A 20,724-nucleotide genomic window follows, 5' to 3' on the forward strand; every position below is an offset into this window, starting at 1 on the left:
GCAGAATATTGAAGAAAACACACCCACCAGCTGCAAGCCAAACCCTCTCAAGCAATCAGTAAGCAACAGACCAATAAAGTATTACCTTAAAGCAGGGGTAGGCAACCTAAGGCCCGGGGGCCGGATCCGGCCCAATCGCCTTCTTAATCCGGCCCACAGACGGTCCAGGAATCAGTGTGTTTTCACATGAGTAGAATGTGTCCTTTTATTTAAAATGCATCTCTGGGTTATTTGTGGGGCATAGGAATTCGTTCTTATTTTTTTCTTCTTCAAAATATAGTCCAGCCCACCACATGGTCTGAGGGACGGTGGACTGGTCCATGGCTGAAAAAGGTTGCTGACCCCTGCCTTAAAGGAACCCTTAGCTCAGTTGGTTAGAGCAGTGTGTTGATAAGGCCAAGGTTGCAGGTTCAATCCCTGTATGGGGCAGCTGCATATTCCTGCATTTCAGGGGGTTGGACTAGATGATCCTCAGGTCCCTTCCAATTCTATGATTCGCAACACCATCAAATCTAGAAATCCGGTCATTCATCATTCAGATCTAGAAATCCCCATTACTTTCTCATGCATGCACTCTTGGGTTGGGGCAACCGGCTGAAATGTTTTTAAATGTTTTAAACGGTTCTCAGTTTGGTTTCTCTGTTTTGTTTTTGTCGGGCTGATGTTGCTTAAATGTTTAGTTGGGGTTGGTGGTTATTATAATTTGGGTATGATTGTAAACTGTTTATTATTGTTATTATTGTTGTTGGTTTCTATTGATTTATTGGTTGGTTTGTGATGCTGTGGGTAAAAGCCTCAGCGCCTAGGGCTTGCCGATCGAAAGGTCGGCGGTTCGAATCCCCGCAGCGGGGTGCACTCCCGTTGCTCGGTCCCAGCGCCTGCCAACCTAGCAGTTCGAAAGCACCCCCGGGTGCAAGTAGATAAATAGGGACCGCTTACCAAGCGGGAAGGTAAACGGTGTTCCGTGTGCGGCTCTGGCTCGCCAGATGCAGCTTTGTCACGCTGGCCACGTGACCCGGAAGTGTCTCCGGACAGCGCTGGCTCCCGGCCTATAGAGTGAGATGGGCACACAACCCTAGAGTCTGTCAAGACTGGCCCGTACGGGCAGGGGTACCTTTACCTTACCTTGTTGCTTGTACAGGATATTTTGTTTCTTGATGTTTGATCCATTGTTATTATATGTGTTGTAAGCTGCCCAGAGCGGCTGGGGAAACCCAGCGAGATGGGCGGTGTATAAATTAAAATATTATTACTTTTATTAGAAAGAACTGTAATGAGAGGTTTGTTGTTACCAAGCCATCATTGCACACAGTGCCTGAAAGGCAAAAGGGTCTTTGCCCCAAGGAGTTTACAATCCAGAAAGATAATTGGTGGTGGTGATGATGGTGAAACAGAAAGGGGGAAGTGGAGTTGAGGAGGAAGGGATAAACGTCATCTGTTCCTAAACGTTTGTTGCAGTTGGGAATGAGGCTTCATGGGAAAAGTGAGCTTTTTAGGGCTTTGGAGGAACTTTGGAAAGAATTCATAATTCTCAGGGGCTGCCTTTCTCTTTCCCTCCACAGGGGGAAGTTTGGAGAAGTCCGTACGTGTGCAGTGAAGGAGACGGGCCTCAAGCTGGCCGTGAAAATTATTAAGAAGCAGGGGCCGAAAGACAGGGTAGGTGCCCTCTGGTGTGCTGCAACATGTAGCAATGCGCGCAACACCTTTTCTGCGCCGGTCTTTGTGCCGGGTTTTCCTGCACGGCTGCCCTGCTAAGTTTAGTTCAGGTTTGTGAAACTCATTCATCATTTCGTCCTGCTGAAATGAGGACCAAAGCGACGGACGTGCAAAATAATGTAAGAACAGTGCAAATTTACTAAAAGGTGTTTTGTCAGCGCTTGTGCAACAGAGCCTCCCCTACTCCTCCTCACGCCCTGGGCATTTCCCAAATCTGATCCGGTGTGCTGGGCCCGGGGGTTAACCCGAGCAACGCGGTCCAGGTCTGATCCCGAATCCAGGGATTCCACGAGGCGTCCGTCTGACAGGGCCAAGGCAGGAAACCAGGCTAGGTCAGGCAGGTTCTAGCAAACAGCAATGTTGCTCCCGCAACTTGGGGCAGGGTCCGACAGCCTTTTATCTTTGTCGGGGTAACGGCCGGTCCTGATCCCCCGGCGACTCACCTCCCTGTTTCGCCCTAAGGCGAGCACTCCTCCTGCAAGTACTCAGGTCTCTCCTTCTCTCAGACCTCTGTCTCTGCAGCTCTGGAGACGTCGGTGGGTTACTGCCTCAGCCTCTCCTGACCCAACCGGTAGTGGAGCAGCTGTAAGTGATGGCCCAGCTGGAGGCAATGAGGTTCAAATAATATACTCGGAGTTGAGAGTGGATTTCATGCTCTTTATTCAGCTCATAGTGGTGAGGAGGAATGGAAGTTCCCCCAGAATGTCTGCCTTATATACATTATTTACACAATGGGCCCGACGTGAATGGCTAATTCCGTAATTCTCCTGTAGGCCAATCAGGTTGCGGATTCACTTCCACCTGGAGCTGGATTGGGTGGCTCCTGTGGACCAATCAGACTGCTTCATTCTGGATACTATTGTCCAAGGACCAATCAGACTGCTGCATTCTGAATCCTATTGCTCTAGGACCAATCAGACTGCTGCCTTTTAGATCCTATTCAACTCAGAACATAACAGAGGTCATCCCCGCATCTGGGGCCAGGGCAGGCTCAGGCGCCGGACTCAGCCCAGCTAGTGCAGGGGAACCTGTGCAGACTGGGACTCTTCAGGATCAGGCCCCAGACTTGGCTCAGCTGCTGCCTGAGGCAGAGGATCCGGTGTGGACTGAGACTCCTCTGGTTCTGAGTCCGAGTCCCAGGTCATCACTTCGGGAGGGTTGGGGGAACCCCTAGAAAAGGTTTGGGGGGAAGAGAGGGGAAACTCTGTTGTGCAAGAATAAATCCTTGCACCGACAGGGCATGTTAGTTGGATAGCACCCATGGTCTGCGCATAGGTGGCAGCATGGCAGAAGCGTCTCTCCTGAAGGCCACCCTTTGCCAACCTGGCGCCCTTCCTAGTTTTTGTACTGCAACTGCTGTCCGTCTCAGCTGGTGGAAGCTGTGGTGCAAAACATTGGCGGGGGCTGATGGGAGTTGTGGTTCAAAATGTCTGGAGGGTACCAGCCTGGCAAAGGCTCCCCTAGCCAGCCTCCGTTCCACGCTGACCAGTTTTTGCCCCTCTAGGAAGCGGCCGAGGTGGAAATCGACGTGATGAATCAGCTGAACCACCGGAACCTGATCCAGCTATATGACGCCATCGAGACTCCGAAGGACATCATGCTCTTCATGGAGTTGTGAGTCGTGGAGTTGCGAGGCAGGCTCTCGGTCCTCGGGCAATCGCCGCGCTCGGGCCTGCAGTTTGAAAAGACACGGCACACGAGGAAAAACGAATGCGGAGGGAGGAGGAGAAAAGCAAACTCTGGCACAAGTTTAGCAAAAACGGCATTGATTCATTCAAATGAGGACATTTCTTTCTTTCCCAAAAAATTTTTATTACATTTTCCACAATTATAACAAATATAACATAAAAAGAAGAAAAAACATACCAAAAAACAATACAGTACTTAAAAAGCAAAAGCAAAACAACAATTTAGTGCCATATCCCTTAAAAACCCAATTTTATTTACATTGTTAATTGACTTCCCCAGACCCCTCCCTTCTGAATTTCATTGTGTCTGTATGTAACAGCTTTCCAATATCATTCTTAAACTAAAAATATTTCCAGCAATTAACTATCTTTTTCTTATTGTTCTTAATCCAATTTACTTAATTAAATCCTAAATTAATCCTAGGCCTATTTGGCGCTTTCAAGTGACTTCTAATTATTTATATTACAATATTTATTCAAATCGTCCTTAAATTTCTTCCAATCTTCTTGATATTCCTCTTCTTTCTGGTTGCGGATTCTTCCAGTCAGGACATTTGTTTCATTGGGGTGGCGACCAGCCTAAATGGGACCTAAATGTGGGAGGATATGGGATGGCCTTTTGATGATGTCACATGGATGCTGGGAAAATCCCACATGGATGAGTAGCACCCAGAATGCACTGCCCTGAGCATAGCTGTCAAGCGTCCCTTATTTGGCGGGACAGTCCCTTATCCCAGCGCCATGTCTCGCTGCTGTCCCTTATTGATAATGTCCCTTAAATAAACTACTGAAGGTAATGGGGCCCTTTCTATGTCCAGCTGTCCTTTGTCAACAACAAATTGTTGCTGGTTTTTTGTGTTGAATATATGCTATGTGGTAATTTATGGACCTAATAGGTATCTAAAGCCATTTGCACGCAACAAAATATGCATTTTATCAAAGTAATTGTTGATCCCTTATTTTGGCTGCCGATCCCTTATTTTTGAGGCTTCTCGTCCCTTATTTTCAAATCTGTAAGTTGAGGGGTTTGGGGTTCACCTGATGGTCTAAGGCAGCCCCTGTCCTGCGTTGCAGTGTGGAGGGCGGCGAGCTCTTTGAGCGGATCATCGACGAGGATTACCAGCTGACGGAGGTGGACTGCATGGTCTTTGTGCGCCAGATCTGCGACGGGATCCTCTTCATGCACCACATGAGTGTTCTCCACCTGGACCTCAAGGTAGGAGAACATCTCTGCCCTCCATCGGGAAGGAGGAGGAGGAGGAGGGGCAAAGCTATTGTGGGGCACAAGAACTTCGGGGCTAAACCAGCGGTTCCCGGACACTGGCTCCATAAAGGCGTCTGCAGTAGCTCCGACGCGACCTTATAAAAAGCATCACTCAGAGTTTGCATAACCCACTAAGGAAGATAAAATTCAAAAGTACAACAATTAATGACACGTTTATTCAAATTCCAATGAAAACTTTTTAGTTCAATTCAGCAAAATGGATATATCTGATCCAGTGATACCAACTTTTCAGAGTCAGATGGGGTATAAATTATTTATTTATTCACCGTATTTTTCGCTCTATAAAGCGCACCAGACCACAAGACGCACCTAGTTTTTGGAGGAGGAAAACAAGAAAAAAAATATTCTGAATCTCAGAAGCCAGAACAGCAAGAGGGATCGCTGCGCAGTGAAAGCAGCAATCCCTCTTGCTGTTCTGGCTTCTGGGATAGCTGTGCAACCTGCATTCGCCCCATAAGACGCACACACGTTTTCCCTACCTTTTTAGGAGGGAAAAAGTGAGTCTTATAGAGCAAAAAATATGGTAATTATACACTCCCTGCTGCCTCCTTGCCTCTTAGCGGCCTCCGCACCATGTAATCACACTGCCGCCCAGGGGCTCCTACTACCAACTTTGGTAAGGTAAAGGTAAAGGGACCCCTGACTGTTGGGTCCAGTCACGGACAACTCTGGGGTTGCGGCGCTCATCTCACTTTATTGGCCGAGGGAGCCGGCGTACAGCTTCCGGATCATGTGGCCAGCATGACTAAGCTGCTTCTGGCGAACCAGAGCAGTGCACGGAAACACCGTTTACCTTCCCGCCAGAGTGGTACCTATTTATCTACTTGCACTTTGACGTGCTTTTGAACTGCTAGTTTGGCAGGAGCAGGGACCGAGCAACGGGAGCTCACCCCGTCGCGGGGATTCGAACTGCCGACCTTCTGATCGGCAAGCCCTAGGCTCTGTGGTTTAGACCACAGCGTCACCCGCGTCCCTACCAACTTTGGTAACCACTGCCAAAAAAAGAGATGGGCATCAAACAGCTGTGGGTCTGCCCAGTTCCTCTGCTGCGCCAGACACAAGATATCTAGTTCCTCTCTGTGGGGCAGAGAGACCTTCCTGCCATCTTCCCCAAACCTTTCCAGATTTCAAGGGGATCATTTGCAGGTTCCCCACAAAGTCACTAACCGGAGGTGGTGTTTTGGGGTGGGGGTGTTCTCTTTTCTCTCCCTCCGCAGCCGGAGAACATCCTGTGTGTGACCTCGACCGGCCACATGGTGAAGATAATTGATTTTGGACTCGCCCGAAGGTAATGCCCAGAGCAGGGGTCAGCAAACTTACCGCGCCTCGGGCTGGTGTCTCCAGCGCCGATTGCGCGGGGGGCAGGAGGGCAAGGGAGCGCATGCCCATACGCGTGCGCACACGCTATTTCCGGCGCACTTCCGGGTCGGAGGAGCACCGGAAATAGCTTGTGCGCATGTGCAGGGGCCTCCTCCGACCCGGATGTGCACCGGAAATAACGCTTGCGCATGTGCAAATAACGCTTGCGCATGGATGAAATTTAAAGACTATTTACTTAAATACGTTAAGATAACTTAATTGGAAAACTTGCAAGTAACAGATAGGCTTAGTATTTAAATATGTGATGTTAGAGAACAATATGTTTAAAGTTAAAATGAAAAAAAAGAAAGATGTTAAGTGAATAAGTTAATAATATTGGTTTTGGAAAACTGTTACAATGATATACACTGAAATTCAGCTAGGGGGATTTGAGGAAGTCACTTAACAATGTTACTAAGATTGGATCAAGTTCAGTTATGATTTATGTTTGTTTAAAATTTTGGAAAATCAATTAAAAAATTGGAAAAAAAACCCAAATAACGCTTGCGCATGTGCACAAGCTATTTCCAGTGCTCCTCCGACCAGGATGTGGGCAGCTGCGCAGTGCCGTGCCGGTAAGAGCGGGCAGCGGGGGTTGCCACGGGCCGGATAAACGAGTCCCTCGGGCCTTATCCGGCCCACGGACCTTAGTTTGGGGACCCGTGGCCCAGAGCATCGCCAGCCTGCGCCAGCCCCCTCTCCCCTTTCCACACTCCTGACCCTGCTGTGTGCCTCTTCTGGGCACCGGGCGAGGGGAGGGCACAGGATAAAGTCCTTCCCGAAGGGAGCAGGCTCCTGGTGCCCACCTTCCTGGGGGGTGGATGGGCTAGGCGTTTGTGTGCATTGATGGTGCTAGATTCTTCTCTCTCTTTCTCACCTTCCAGGTACAACCCCAGAGAGAAGCTGAAAGTGAACTTTGGCACCCCCGAGTTCCTGTCTCCGGAGGTGGTCAGCTACGAACAAGTCTCCTACACAACGGATATGTGGAGCATGGGGGTGATCACCTACATGCTGTGAGTTGAGGGGAAGGGGTGCCTTTGGAATCAGGCACTTTAATAATAGTAATAATTTATTATTTGTACCCTGCCCATCTGGCTGGGTCTCTCCAGCCACTCTGGGTGGCTCACAATAGAATATTAAAAACATGATAAGACATCAAACATTAAAAACTTCCCTGAACAGGGCTGCCTTCAGTAGTACCTCGTTATGAGTCCGCCCCGTTTAGCGTCCATTTCGTGGAACGTCGGCAGCAAACCCGGAAGAACAGTGGTACCTCGGGTTACAGATGCTTCAGGTTACATACGCTTCAGGTTACAGACTCCGCTAACCCAGAAATAGTACCTTGCGTTAGAACTTTGCTTCAGGGTGAGAACAGAAATCATGCTCTGGCGGCGCAACGGCAGCAAGAGGCCCCATTAGCTAAAGTGGTGCTTCAGGTTAAGAACAGTTTCAGGTTAAGAATGGACCTCCGGACTGAATTAAGTACTTAACCCGAGGTACCACTGTACCGGAACAGGTTACTTCCGGGTTTGCCACTTGCACAGAAGCGCAAAACCGCTCACGCGCGTGCACAAAGCAGCGCTTTGTCGAGCGTCTGGGGCTCCGGAACGGATCCCGGACTCAAAACGAGGTACCACTGTAGCAGTTTATTTCCTTCACATCTGAAGGGAGGGCGTTCCACAGGGCGGGTGCCACCACCGAGAAGGCCCTCTGCCTGGTTCCCTGGAACTTGGCTTCTCGCAGTGAGGGAACCGCCAGAAGGCCCTCGGAGCTGGACCTCAGTGTCTGGGCAGAACAATGGGGGTGGAGACGCTCCTTCAGGTATACAGGACCGAGGCCGTTTAGGGCTTTCAAGGTCAGCACCAACACTTTGAATTGTGCTTGGAAACGTACTGGGAGCCAATGTAGGTCTTTCAAGATGGGTGTTATGTGGTCCTGGCGGCCGCTCCCAGTCACCAGTCTGGCTGCCGCATTTGTCATTTATTTTATTTATTAAATTTGCATACCCTCATTCATCTGGAGATCAGAGGGCAGTTCACAAACATAAAAGCACCAAATGAGAAAACAAAAATAAAGTGGTACCTTGGGTTACATATGCCTCAGGTTATATACGCTTCAGGTTACAGACTCCGCTAACCCAGAAATAGTACCTCGGGTTAAGAACTTTGCTTCAGGATGAGAACAGAAATTGTACTCCGGCGGTGCAGCGGTAGCAGGAGGCCCCATTAGCTAAAGTGGTGCTTCAGGTTAAGAACAGTTTCAGGTTAAGGACGGACCTCCAGAATGAATCAAGTACTTAACCCGAGGTACCACTGTACATAGCAAAACAAAGAGCCAGAATGGAGGGACCCTGCGGGTCATCCAGCCCAACCCCATGCAATGCAGGAATCAAAGCATCACTGACAGTCGGCCCTCCAAACTTTGCTCAGAAACCTCCAAGGCAGGAGATTCCACAACCTCCTCTGCCAAACAGCTCTTGCTGTCAGAAAGTTCTTCCCGATGTTTAGTTGAAATCTCCTTTCTTCTACAGTCATACCTCTTGTACCGTTTGCTTCAGGTTGAATGTTTTCAGGTTGCGTCCTGCGGCGATCCCGAAGTAACAGAACGGGCTCCTTCCAGGTCTCGCCGCTCACGTATGCACAGACACGCAAAATGGCGCCACGTGCATGCGCAGAAGCGGCGAATCGCGACCCACGGAGATGCGGGTTGCGTTCTTTTCAGGTTGTGAACGGGCCTCCGGAACGGATCCCGTTCACAACCAGAGGTGCCGCTGTGATTTGAATCTGTCGGTTGCGGTCCTGACCTCTGGGGCAGCAGCAGCAATGTATTTGGCAGAAACAGAACTGCAGCAGAACACCCACAGCGTCGATTGCGGTGGAGAGAGGTTGAAATGGGCCCAGCGAGCCGATTTTTTGTGCTCCGACGTAGCCACGGCGTGTTCTGGAGCAGCCAGGCTCCTGGCCCCGGAGTCGCTTCCTTTTGCCAAATTTCTGAGCCCCGGGAGGGTTTTCCTTCACTAACGAGCCTTGATTGACGCTCTCTCTCCTCGTCTCCCCACCCTGTTCTCAGGCTGAGCGGACTCTCCCCTTTCCTGGGCGACAACGACACGGAAACCCTCAACAACGTCCTGGCAGCCAACTGGTATTTTGACGAGGAAGCTTTTGAGGGCATCTCCGAAGAAGCCAAGGACTTTGTCTCCAACTTGATTATCAAGAACAAAAGGTCTGGGACCATTTGGGGCAAAAGGGGGGAAAGCTTTGCTCTTTTCTGTGTGGGAACCGATTAACCTCCAGGTCAGCCAGAGAGCAAGTGGAGAAGCACCGCACCCTTTAACATTTTCTAGCTGGAGGGAGACCAGTAGAAAATTGCACAGGCTCTTTAGAATCATGGAAGCGTAGAGCTGGAAGGGACCACAGGGGTCATCTAGTCCAAACCCCTTTTCGCCCAGTGTGAGACTTGAACCCAGAACCCTGAGAGTCTCCTGCTCCACCGACTGAGCTATCCCGGTTGAAGAAGCGAATCTGGCTTCTGCTGTGATGACAGAGGAAGTTTCTGGAAAAGAGGGGAGACGATAGAGGTTTCTTAAAGGAAGAAGTGCGGTGAGAAAGGGGTAGAGAGACTTTTTCTCCTTACTCACATGACACTAGAAGTTGTGGACATCCATAAGGACCTAAAAAGAGCTGGTTGCTGGATCAGGCCCATGGCTTTTTTTAAAAAAATTACATTTTTATTGATTTTTTAACATATCAGTTCCAACAGTCATACAACATAACTTCTCATCTTATACAATATTTTTAGACTTCCATCAACACCTCTGATGATCTTCCGTTCTCTATCGCTTATAATGAATTTCTTAATTTCTATATTTTTAAATTTTAATTTAATTTATTATTTATACCCCATCCATCTCTGGGCAGCTTCCAACCAAATATTAAAATACAGTAATACATCAAACATTAAAAGCTTCCCTAAACAGGGCTGCCTTCAGATGTCTTCTAAAAGTTTGGTAGTTGTTCTTGTCTTTGACATCTGGTGAGAGGGCGTTCCACAGGGCGGGTGCCACCACCGAGAAGGCCCTCTGCCTGGTTCCCTGTAACTTGGCTTCTCGCAGTGAGGGAACCGCCAGAAGGCCCTTGGTGCTGGACCTCAGAGTCCGGGCTGGAGTTCCTTCAGGTGTACTGGGACAAGGCCGTTTAGGGCTTTAAAGGTCAGCACCAACACTTTGAATTGTGCTCAGAAACGTACTGGGAGCCAATGTAGGTTGCTATCACCATGCTCCAGAAAGTTGTGATACGTGGGATATCCAAATCGCGTATTTGAAGTGGGCCATGTCTATAAAACAATAACAACACACTGGAAAGATAAGAATACACCCACTAAAGAGGAATGGGTGGTCAAATTGTGTGAGTACTTGGAGCTCGCGAAGCTGACAGATGCAATAAGAGATAAACTTAAAAAGACGGTGAAAGAAGAATGGGGAGGTTTAAATAATTATCTAGGGGATAAGGGTTCATCAATAAAGACCTGGCTATGTTTAGAATGATACCACATAGGGAAATGTTCCCCGATACCAAGATGAGGGATTCTATGGAATACAGATAGAGAGAATCGATAAGAATAATGATCTGTTGTGACCTTGACGGAAGCGTGCAATAGATGAGCCTTCTTGTGTTTTGGCTCATTTCCCCTTTCCCCCCTCTTTTTTTTCTTTCCTGTTTTTCTTCCTTCCTTCTCCTTCTCCTTTCCTTTTTCCTTTTGTTCTATGCCATGTACTTTGATATTTTTTGTAGTTTTTTAGCCTTTTCCATTATTATTATTATTATTAAGGATTTTTCTTTTGTCATTTTGGTTGCTTATATTTATTTGTATTTGTTTAAAAAGTTAAAAAACAACAACCAATAATAACACAGCAGGATAAAAACACCCCATGGGCGGGGAGCTGCAGTAACTGGCTGTGTGTGGCACCAATTGGCTGGTGACTGTGCCGTCGACAACTTCCTCTCCAGAAGTTGAGTGCGAATTCTGCAGGGCAGGTTGGAACGCAGACACTGTTTGATGCGCTTTCTATTTATTGCAGGGTTTTGTACGTCACGGGATGGGGGGTCTAGGGGCTCTGGGATACAGCAGCTGCAGGTGGTGACCCCCCCGATAATCTTTGCCTCTCGTCCCCCTCCCCAGCGGACGCCTGAGTGCCGCCCAGTGCCTGCAACACCCCTGGCTCAACAACTTGGGAGAGAAAGCCAAGCGGGTCAATCGGCGGCTGAAATCCCAGGTCCTGCTCCGAAAATACGTGATGAAGAGGCGATGGAAGGTATTTGCTTCTTTATTACTGTATTTTTCGCTCTATAGGACGCACCAGATGATAAGACGCACCTAGTTTTGGGGGGAGGAAAACAAGAAAAAAAATATTTTGAATCCCAGAAGCCAGAACAGCAAGAGAGATCTGGCTTCTGGGATACCATGTGGCTGTTCTGGCTTCTGGGATGACCACGCCAAGCCTCTTCGAGAGCCAGTGTGGTGTAGTGGTTAAGAGCGGTAGTCTCGTAATTTGGGGAACCGGGTTCGCGTCTCCGCTCCTCCACATGCAGCTGCTGGGGTGACCTTGGGCCAGTCACACTTCTCTGAAGTCTCTCAGCCTCACTCACCTCACAGAGTGTTTGTTGTGGGGGAGGAAGGGAAAGGAGATTGTTAGCCGCTTTGAGACTCCTTCAGGTAGTGATAAAGCGGGATATCAAATCCAAACTCTTCTTCTTCCTCTTCTTCAGCAGGATGAAGGCTCCCCCTGCCCGAAGAGGCTGCCCGCGGCTAAGGCAGAAGCCAGGACAGGCACGTTGCTGAAGGGGGGCTGTGCAGTTCTCCCTCTCTGCGCAGCGCCCCTTCAGCGAAGCGGGAGGAGGAACAGAAGGAGACCCTTCTGTTTCTCCTCCAGCTTCGCAGGACAGGCGCCTCGCTGAAGGGGTGCTGCGCAGTTCTCCCTCTCTGCGCAGCGCCTCTCCTGCGAAGCGGGAGGAGGAACAGAAGGGGCTCCGTTCTTCTTCCCACTTCGCAGAAGGGGCGCTGTGGACCTCTACCTCTCTGCGCAGTGCCATTCACTTCATAAGACGCACTCACATTTCCCCTTACTTTACAGGAGGAAAAAAGTGTATCTTATGGAGCGAAAAATACGGTAAATTTCTGTCCTGAGCTTCCTCACAAAGGAAAGGGGCAGCCAGTCGTGGGAGGGAGCTCACCGTATCCGGAAAGGGGGGGGGACGGCGGTTTTGGTCCATTTTCCCACTCCCCTGTGAGTCATCCCACAAGCTTTGGGCTCAGACTGGGAGGTAGCGCAATGGCTGCTGGTGGGCCACCCACTGTTTTGGGGTGGGGTTCAATCACACGCCAGCGGAATTCAGGTCGCGCAAGTCTAGTTGAGTGGGAGGCCTTGCACAACAAACCTGTTTCCCCACCAAAAAAGATAAGACTTTTTGCAGCCAGGAAAGAGGAAGGGAAATGCAGTTGCTTTGATGAACATCATTATATATATATATATATATATATATATATATATATATAAAATTAGTTTTTCAACATATCATTTTCAACAGTAATTAAACATGCTTTCATATCTTAGACCATTTTTTTTGACTTCCATCAATCACATCTGAAAACTTCCCAATCTATTCACTAAATATACATTTCTTACTTCCACAATTACATTTAATTCATAACTAATATCTCTATTCTTTCTCCACTTTGCAATGCTTCATACATTTCTCCTTGCAAAACTTCTTGTGGTCCTACTAGCATAATTTGTTGATTACAGTTGCTCTTCAAATATATTTCTTCCTGGATGAACATCATCTAACCTCCCTGGAAACAAACCATGATCGGTGCTCAGTGAACCCAAAAATTTTAAAAAAAATCCCCCCTTTTTAAAAAACAATATTCTTATACATTTAAATCGTTTTCCGTTTTTGCACATCTGAGATTACTTGAATCCCTGGACTTTCCCCCCACCCTCCCCTGGTTTCCAATTTTTATCTGTTTTTTTTTTTAATCTGTTGCATCAAATTACATTTTTTCAAAAACATTTTATATCCTTTTTTAAACTTTAGTCTTATTACATTAGAAGGGTTATAACAACCCTGTTAACTTTTTTAATATCTATGCTGTTCTTTAAGGTAATCTATAAATTTCTCCCACATTTTGCTAAGAAAATTTATCAGCTTGGTTTCTGATCTCCACAGTCAACTTCGCCATTTCAACATAGTCCATCATCTTGGCTATCCACCCTTGGTTGGGACTTTCTCTTCCTTCCACTTCTGGGCAAAAAACATTCTTTTTAAGTACTTTGGTATTTCATCCCCTATTATTCCCAATAGAAAAGCTTCTGGTTTTTTGATAAAGGCTAAATTGAACATTTTTTTCAATTCGTTATATATCATTTCCCAGGATTACTATTTTACATGTCCACCACAGTAAACCCAGAATCTTACCCAGGGCTCCCACAGACCATTTCCCCTTCCTCATAGGTAACAGAAGAAATTCTGCAACAGAAGTTAGAAGCACAACCTTGATTTGCATACTTGATTTGCATTCTTTTAATTTAATTGTAATTTTTAATTTATTATAATTTGACCCTGCGGTGTGAGCTTCCTAGCCTTGATGCTATTCCCCCCTTTTTTTCACTCTTGTGTGTGTTTTCTTTTCCAACCGCGCAGAAAAACTTCATCGGCGTCTGTGCTGCGAACCGGTTCAAGAAGATCACCAGCGCGGGATCTCTGACCGCGATGGGCGTCTGAGTGGCGGGGCTGGAAGCGGGCAGAATCGAGCGACACGTGGACGGAAAGGGGGCAGGGCGAACTCCCGACGGGAAGCTTGAACTGCGTTGCGCTCCTGGTGCCCCACGTCTCAGGGACTTGCTTGGGCAAGAGGATTGGGGCCTGCCCCAGAGCTGGCTCCTTCCCGGAGAGCTGGGGGCAAGAAGCCGGTGGACGCCGGCCTGGAACTTTTTAGCAGGGAAGCTCCCTCCGTGTGTAGGATATTTGCTCTCTCCGATAGCATCCCCATATTCCCATGCAGTTCCCACTAAGCCAGTCTTCCCTACCTCTCCGTATTGACTGACTTGAACACCGTCCTCCTGTTTAGTGGATATTCTGCCGCCTCTCCCTCTTGGACTCCACGCTCCACACAAACCCACCTTCCTGGATGCCCGGCTGCTCTTGGACTGCTGCTAAGGACCTCGCCCGACATACGTCTGACCGTTTGCTGCTTTCAAGGGACCTTCCGAAACCACTGCAGCCAACTGTATCTCCTTACCTTTGCTATGCCTTGTTTTTTGCCTCCGATTCCACTGTGCAAACTTTAAGGGAACTGGTTTCTGGGATGACTGCGGCTTGCCTGAACTGCAGTTTCCCTGCTGTGACTGTCCTCTGCCCAGCCGCCCGGACTGGTTCTGTAACCTTCCCCAGCGAGCCAAAATCTTGACTCCACAGTGCTGGGGAGAGCACCTTCCCAAGCCCCCAAGATTGTGCATACAGGGCGTGTTGGATCGCCCCCACACCCTTGACTGAGAAAGACGGCTCCCAAATCTTTGCTATAAGGACTTTGCCAGGCTGCCAACCCTGTGCCCGTCTCCTTCTGCAGAACGGCTTCTCGGCTTCCAATCTGCTTGCGCCACCCACAAACCGCTCGCTGCCTTGGCACCCCCGAGATGTCTCTGCTCTGACTTTTTGCACAGAAGTTGCGCCTCACGACCCTGCTTAGGAAGGCCTTGTCCCCCTGCGTGCTTTTGGAGCATAGCTGTCATCTTTCCCCTTTTCTTGCGAGGAATCCTATTCAGAATAAGGGAATTTCCCTTTAAAAAAGGGAAAAGTTGACAGCTTGGAGTTAGCTGAGGTTCACAGTGTTTCTCATCCTCGGGTCCCCAGATGTTGTTGGACTACAACTCCCATCGTCCCTGAACTCTGGCCTTGCTAGCTAGGGATGATGGGAGTTGTAGTCCAACAACATCTGGGGACCCACAGGTTGAGAAAGGCTGCGTGACGGTCTAGCGTAAGCAATGCCTCGTCCCCACAAGGGCAGCCTTGCAGATCCCCCCCCCAGCAAAAAAACCACACACCAAAAACAACCCCAAGGACTTGAACCCCACTGCGCCAGGGACGGCTGTGGGAAGCTGATAATGCGGACAGGAAACTGCCTTTTCCGGCCTGCGCACTCAGAGATCCTCTAGGCTCTGGGCGGGCAGGAAGCGAACAGCCGGCATTCCAGGAGGAACATCCCCAGATGGGCAGCTGGTCCAGAGGAGGCGGAGGAGGAGAATAAGAAGACAGCATTGTGCAAACCACTTTGTGCTAACCTCTTTGCCCTCCTGCGCTGCCGAAGGGTCTGGAAGGGGAATGGGAGAGGTGGAAGGGAGAGGGGAGAGCAAGGCTCTTGCATCCCACCCATCCCCCCCAGAGGAAGAGGGGAAGGAGATGGACTAATGAAGACCATCTGGGCTGGGCTGGCCCGGCCACGGCCGCCTCCTCGCCCATCTGAAAGGGCTGCTTCAGAGCCGGCCACCAACAGAGAGGAGTGCTCCAAGTGTGCCTGTTGAGTGTTTGCGCGCACATCGGAGATCTCCTCCATTAGCCCAGGGTCACTCCCCTGTAGATCCCGGGAAACTGGCCTCAAATGGAACTGCAGGCCAAAGCCGAGTGTGTTTTTGCAAAACCTCTTTTATTTAAACTTCCCTCCAACTCCCCCTTAGGTTAATGACCCAGAATAACCCGGGGAAACGTAGCTCCGTGGAAGGGTGTGGAGGAAGCAGGGGTGTTAACAAGAGTTTGATTGTGGCTTTTAGTTCCTGCAGCACTTGGTGTGCTTTGGGAATCCTCACTGCATGTGCCTTTCCCGCAGCCGAGCCAGGTAGGTCACTCATGAGCCCATTTTCCTGATGGGCAAGCTGAGGACAGAAGGAACCAGTACAAGGGATGTGGACTGCCACTGAAAGGAGAAACCTGGAGTCTCTCCCATCTCCTGGTAACATGTGCAGGCTGCCCCAACTTGGCACCTGCCAGATGTTCTGGACTACAACTCCCAAAAACATGGCCCAGCATGTCTGCTGGCCAGGGATGGTGTTGGAAGGGCAGTAGCCCAGTGGCAGAACACCGGTCCCAGGTTCAAATCCTGACATCTCCAGGTAGGGCCAGGAAAACACCCCACCTGAAGCCCTTGGAGGGCTGCTGCAAGTCAGTGTAAGCAATGCTCAGCTGAATGGACCCGTGAGTCTGACTTGGAATCATGCGACATCATATTTTCCGATGTGATGGAAGGGGGTGGACCCTGGTTCCGGGAGGTTTTTAAGCAGAGATTGGATGCCCATCTGCCATGGAATCTTGAGTTGAGAGAAGGCTGATATAGAAGACAAAGTCTGAGATTGGACTAGTTTCCCCAACTGTGCTGGGCCTGGAGGTTAACCCAAGCAACACGGTCCAGGTCCGGTCCCGAATCCAAGGATTCCACGAGGAGTCAGTCTGACAGGGCCAAGGCAGGAAACCAGGCTAGATCAGGCACAGGGTCCCAGGCAGGTTCTAGCAAACAGCAATGTTGCTCCCGCAACCTGGGGTGGGGTCCGACAGCCTTTTATCTCTGTCGGGGTAACAGCTGGTGCTGATCCCCCGGTGACTCACCTCCCTGTCTCATCCGAAGGCGAGCACTCCTCCTGCGAGTACTCAGGTCTCTCCTTCTCTCAGACCTGAGTCTCTGCAGCTCGGGAGACATCAATGGGTTACTAGACCCAGAGGCCGCCTCAGCCCCCCCTGACCCAACCCAACTGGTAGTGGAGCAGCTGTAAGTGATGGCACAGCCGGAGGCAACGAGGTCATCCCCGCATCTGGAGCCAGGGCAGGCTCAGGCCCCTGACTCGGCCCAGCTGGGGTTTGTTGCAGGGGAACCTGTGGAGACTGGGACTCTTCAGAATCAGGCCCCAGACTTGGTCCAGATGCCACCTGAGGCAGAGGATCCGGTGCGGACTGAGACTCCTCTGGTTCTGAGTCTGAGCCCGAGTCCCAGGCCATCACACCAACGACGGAGCAGGGATACACTTGGAGCGTGATGCAATCCCAGTCACACACTCCCTACTCTTGTGCGTATCGCCAAGGGATCCATCCATCTCTCTTCGTGCCTCATTTTGGCCTCTGCACTGCTGGCAATCCAAGACCTATCTGGCTGACCAGGGAGTTAAGAGCAGCTCTCTTGGGGTCAGGTCCAACACCTTCTCTGCCAGATAAACAAAGGATCCTGGCCCTCTCTTCTCCGCAGGATGCTGATTTGGGACGGTTGTTTCTGAACCTTTCCAGGCCACTTCCCCCTTGGTTCCCTAAACTTATCCCTCTGCCATATAAAAAGTGCCATTCAGAATAGCAGCCACAACAGAACAGAGGAACACCATAAAATTCCATGCAGCCGCAGTTAGTTGCAATCCAGTTAAAATGATTTAGTTTAATTAATTCGACACAATTCATGAACTTGATCTCTTCTCAAAGTCTGACGGACTTTTACACCTCTAGTGCCAGCCTGCTGCCTTTGCCTCTTAGCACCCCCCAGAAAACAGGTAAAGGACCCCTGGATGGTTAAGTCCAGTCAGAGGCGACTATGGGGTTGCGGCGCTCATTTCGCTTTCAGGCTGAGGGAGCCAACGTTTGTCCACAGACAGCTTTCCAGGTCATGCGGCCAGCAGGACTAAACCACTTCTGGTGCAACAGGATGCTGTGACGGAAGCCAGAGTGCACAGAAACGCTGTTTCCCTTCCCGCCACAGTGGTACCTATTTATCTACTTGCGCTGGCGTGCTTTCGAACTGTTAGGTTGGCTGGAGCAGGGACAGAGCAACGGGAGCTCACCCCGTTACGGGGATTCGAACCGCTGACCTTCCGATCGGCAAGCCCAAGAGGCTCCGTGGTTTAGACCACGGCGCCACCCGCGTCCTTCCCAGAGGGGCACTACCTCCTACTTTGGGAACCACTGATTTAGCAATGGAGAGAAAGGAATGTTTTTCTGCCCATTTTAACTTTGGTCCGAGGCTGGAGGCAGGGTGTGTGTGGTTGGGATTGCGTGTATTTTCTGACAGTTGCGGGAGGGCGGATCCTGTGTCTACTGATTTACTAAGCTTTCCCCCAGTTCCACGAAGGTCTCCAGCTTGGGTTTGTCTCGGTGCCTCCCCATGGAAAAAAAAGCAGTTTCTGCGCCGCCGCCCCCCGTTGTGTCTGGCTGAGTGATCTCTTGATGTGCCCCCAGCGCCCTCACCCCTTGCCACTCCTGGCTGAATGTAAATAAATGTACAGAGTCAAGTACCAGTCCTTTGTCTTGCGTCCTCCAAAGGAGCGTGGGGGAGGGCTGCACTTTTCTGAGTGCAGCAGGGTGATTCCTGCAGGGTTGGACTAGATGACCCCACAGGGTCCCTTCCAACCTTACAATTCTGGGTTACTACATCCTGCGCTAGCAACGGGGAAGGGGCAGTGCAGTCTTAAGGCCCTGGGGACACTCTTTTATTACTGAAAAGGTGAGTAAGAAGTTGCACGACTGAAGCTTATAAAATCATGCATTGGGTTTTATAAGATTACGGCATTGAGAAATTCTTCCTCCTTCTCTCACAACGTGAAAACTTGTGGACTCTTCCAATGAAGCTAAATGTTGGAAAATTCGGGGCAGAGAAACGAAAGGACTCCTTTGCACAGCACACAGTTAAACTGCACAACTTTATCCCACTAGAGGCAGTGATGGCCTTCAACCTAGGTCATGGGTAGGCAATCTAAGGCCCAGGGGCCGGATCCAGCCCAATCGCCTTCTCAATCCAGCCCGCGGACAGTCTGGGAATCTGAGTGTTTTTACATGAGTATAATGTGTCCTTTTATTTAAAATGCATCTCTGGGTTATTTGTGGGGCAGAGGAATTCATTCATTTCCCCCCCTAAAAATCTAGTCCGGCCCCCCACATGGCCTGAGGGGCAGTGAACCGGCCCCCTGCTGAAAAAGTTTGCTGACCCCTGGCCTAGGCGGCTGCTATATTTTTTTTTTGACAAAGTAATAATCATAAATAAATAAGAATAAAATTGTGCACCCTGCCACCGAGACCATTCTACTGTAACTATCCAACCTTCCGAAATTTCAACACCTCTTGCGATGGTTTGACCCCTTTCCGTTTTAACAGCACAAATTCTACAAACACCCTCAATATCTCCTCAAAATCATCTCTCCTGCATATTCCGCCCCCCTTACCTTAATGGCCCACACTAATTTATCGTTAATAGCTATATCCCACACACCCTTGTACCATTATTCCATTTTATATTCCGCTTGCACCTTCCACTTCTGGCTATCATGATTTGTGCAGCTGTCAATAGATTTGTGAGCAAGTCCTCCATAGTCTGTGAACCTCCCACGCCATTGTAAATTGATAATAATGCTACCTCTGGACTTTTGGTCAATAGGTAAAGGTAAAGGACCCCTGACCGTTAGGTCCAGTTGTGGACGACTCTGAGGTTGCACGCTCATCTCGCTCTATAGGCCGAGGGAGCCGACGTTTGTCCACAGACAGCTTCCAGGTCATGTGGCCAGCATGACTAAATCGCTTTTGGCGAACCAGAGCAGCGCACGGAAACGCCGTTTCCCTTCCCACCAGAGTGGTACCTATTTATCTACTTGCACCTTGACGTGCTTTTGAACTGCTAGGTTGGCAGGAGCAGGGACCGAGCAACGGGAGCTCACTCCATTGTGGGGATTTGAACCGCCAACCTTCTGATCGACAAGTCCTAGGCTCTGTGGTTTAACCCACAGCACCACCCACTTTTTTAAAAGGTGGTTTAAAAAAGATTAGGCAAATCTGTGGAAGAGAGGCCCAGCCGGGATGACGATGCTCTGCACTCCACAGTTGGAGACCACAATGCTTCTGACTCCCAGTTGCTGGAAACTGCAAGAAGGGAGAGGGGTCTTGAGTTCGAATCCTGCTTGCTGGTTTCCTGCAGGCACCTGGTCAACCGCTGTGAGCAGAGGATGCTGGGCTGGATGAGCCACTGGCGTGATCCAGCAGACTATTATTATGTTCTTATGCCCTGGGTTCCAGGTGTGCACACCTGGGGCAGCAGGTAAGCAGAGGAGAGCTGTGGCCCTTGATTCTGGGTGCTCCAGGTGAGTGAACTGCCTTTTCTTGCCCATTTGGTGTGCAGAGGGACCAGTAATATTGTGCCTTTTTGGTTGCTGACTGTTTGACAGCGGAACAGTCTCCCACTAGAAGTGGTGGGCTCTCCTTCCTCGGAGAGGTTGGATGCCCATTGTTGTAAACAAAATGTGCCCTTTTCCCCTTATGGGGTATCCAAGAGCCCATCTAGAATCCTTATGTAGGTTCCCTATTGGTAGGAGAAAATAACAGAGGCCAACCAGAGAATATTGAGAAGCCAAGCAGCTAGTAAACCTGATCTTTATTGATCTTTATTGCAACAGGTGCTCCCCTCACATGCAGGAGGGAGGAGGAACCCAGAACAAAGGCGTGCCCACCCTTATATATCATACATACATCACAGAAGGGGTGTAACCCAAGCCCACCCCCCAGACACATCATACCTACATCACAGATAGGGCGGTCTACAGCAGAAATCTGAGTGCGTTGTTTATCTCCTGTCTGGCAGGTCACAGGCTCACCCTATTCAAACACAGACAGA

The 20,724-nt window shown here is 49.6% G+C and overlaps 1 protein-coding gene across 2 annotated transcripts in view; it reads left to right on the forward strand.

Annotated features, from left to right (window-relative positions):
- MYLK2 (myosin light chain kinase 2) overlaps positions 1-18,358 on the forward strand; it is a 40,380-nt gene extending 22,022 nt beyond the window's left edge. For both annotated transcript variants that reach the window (XM_028735581.2, XM_028735580.2), the window contains exons 5-12: positions 1,563-1,656; positions 3,221-3,330; positions 4,479-4,620; positions 5,907-5,977; positions 6,933-7,061; positions 9,118-9,270; positions 11,227-11,359; positions 13,749-18,358. In XM_028735581.2, the coding sequence (XP_028591414.2) occupies positions 1,563-1,656; positions 3,221-3,330; positions 4,479-4,620; positions 5,907-5,977; positions 6,933-7,061; positions 9,118-9,270; positions 11,227-11,359; positions 13,749-13,829 (913 nt within the window). In that variant the 3' untranslated portion in view covers positions 13,830-18,358. The remainder of the gene's footprint in view (positions 1-1,562; positions 1,657-3,220; positions 3,331-4,478; positions 4,621-5,906; positions 5,978-6,932; positions 7,062-9,117; positions 9,271-11,226; positions 11,360-13,748) is intronic.
- The last annotated feature ends 2,366 nt before the right edge of the window (positions 18,359-20,724 follow it).

Source organism: Podarcis muralis, chromosome 5 (assembly GCF_964188315.1).
Source record: "Podarcis muralis chromosome 5, rPodMur119.hap1.1, whole genome shotgun sequence".
NCBI lineage: Eukaryota > Metazoa > Chordata > Lepidosauria > Squamata > Lacertidae > Podarcis > Podarcis muralis.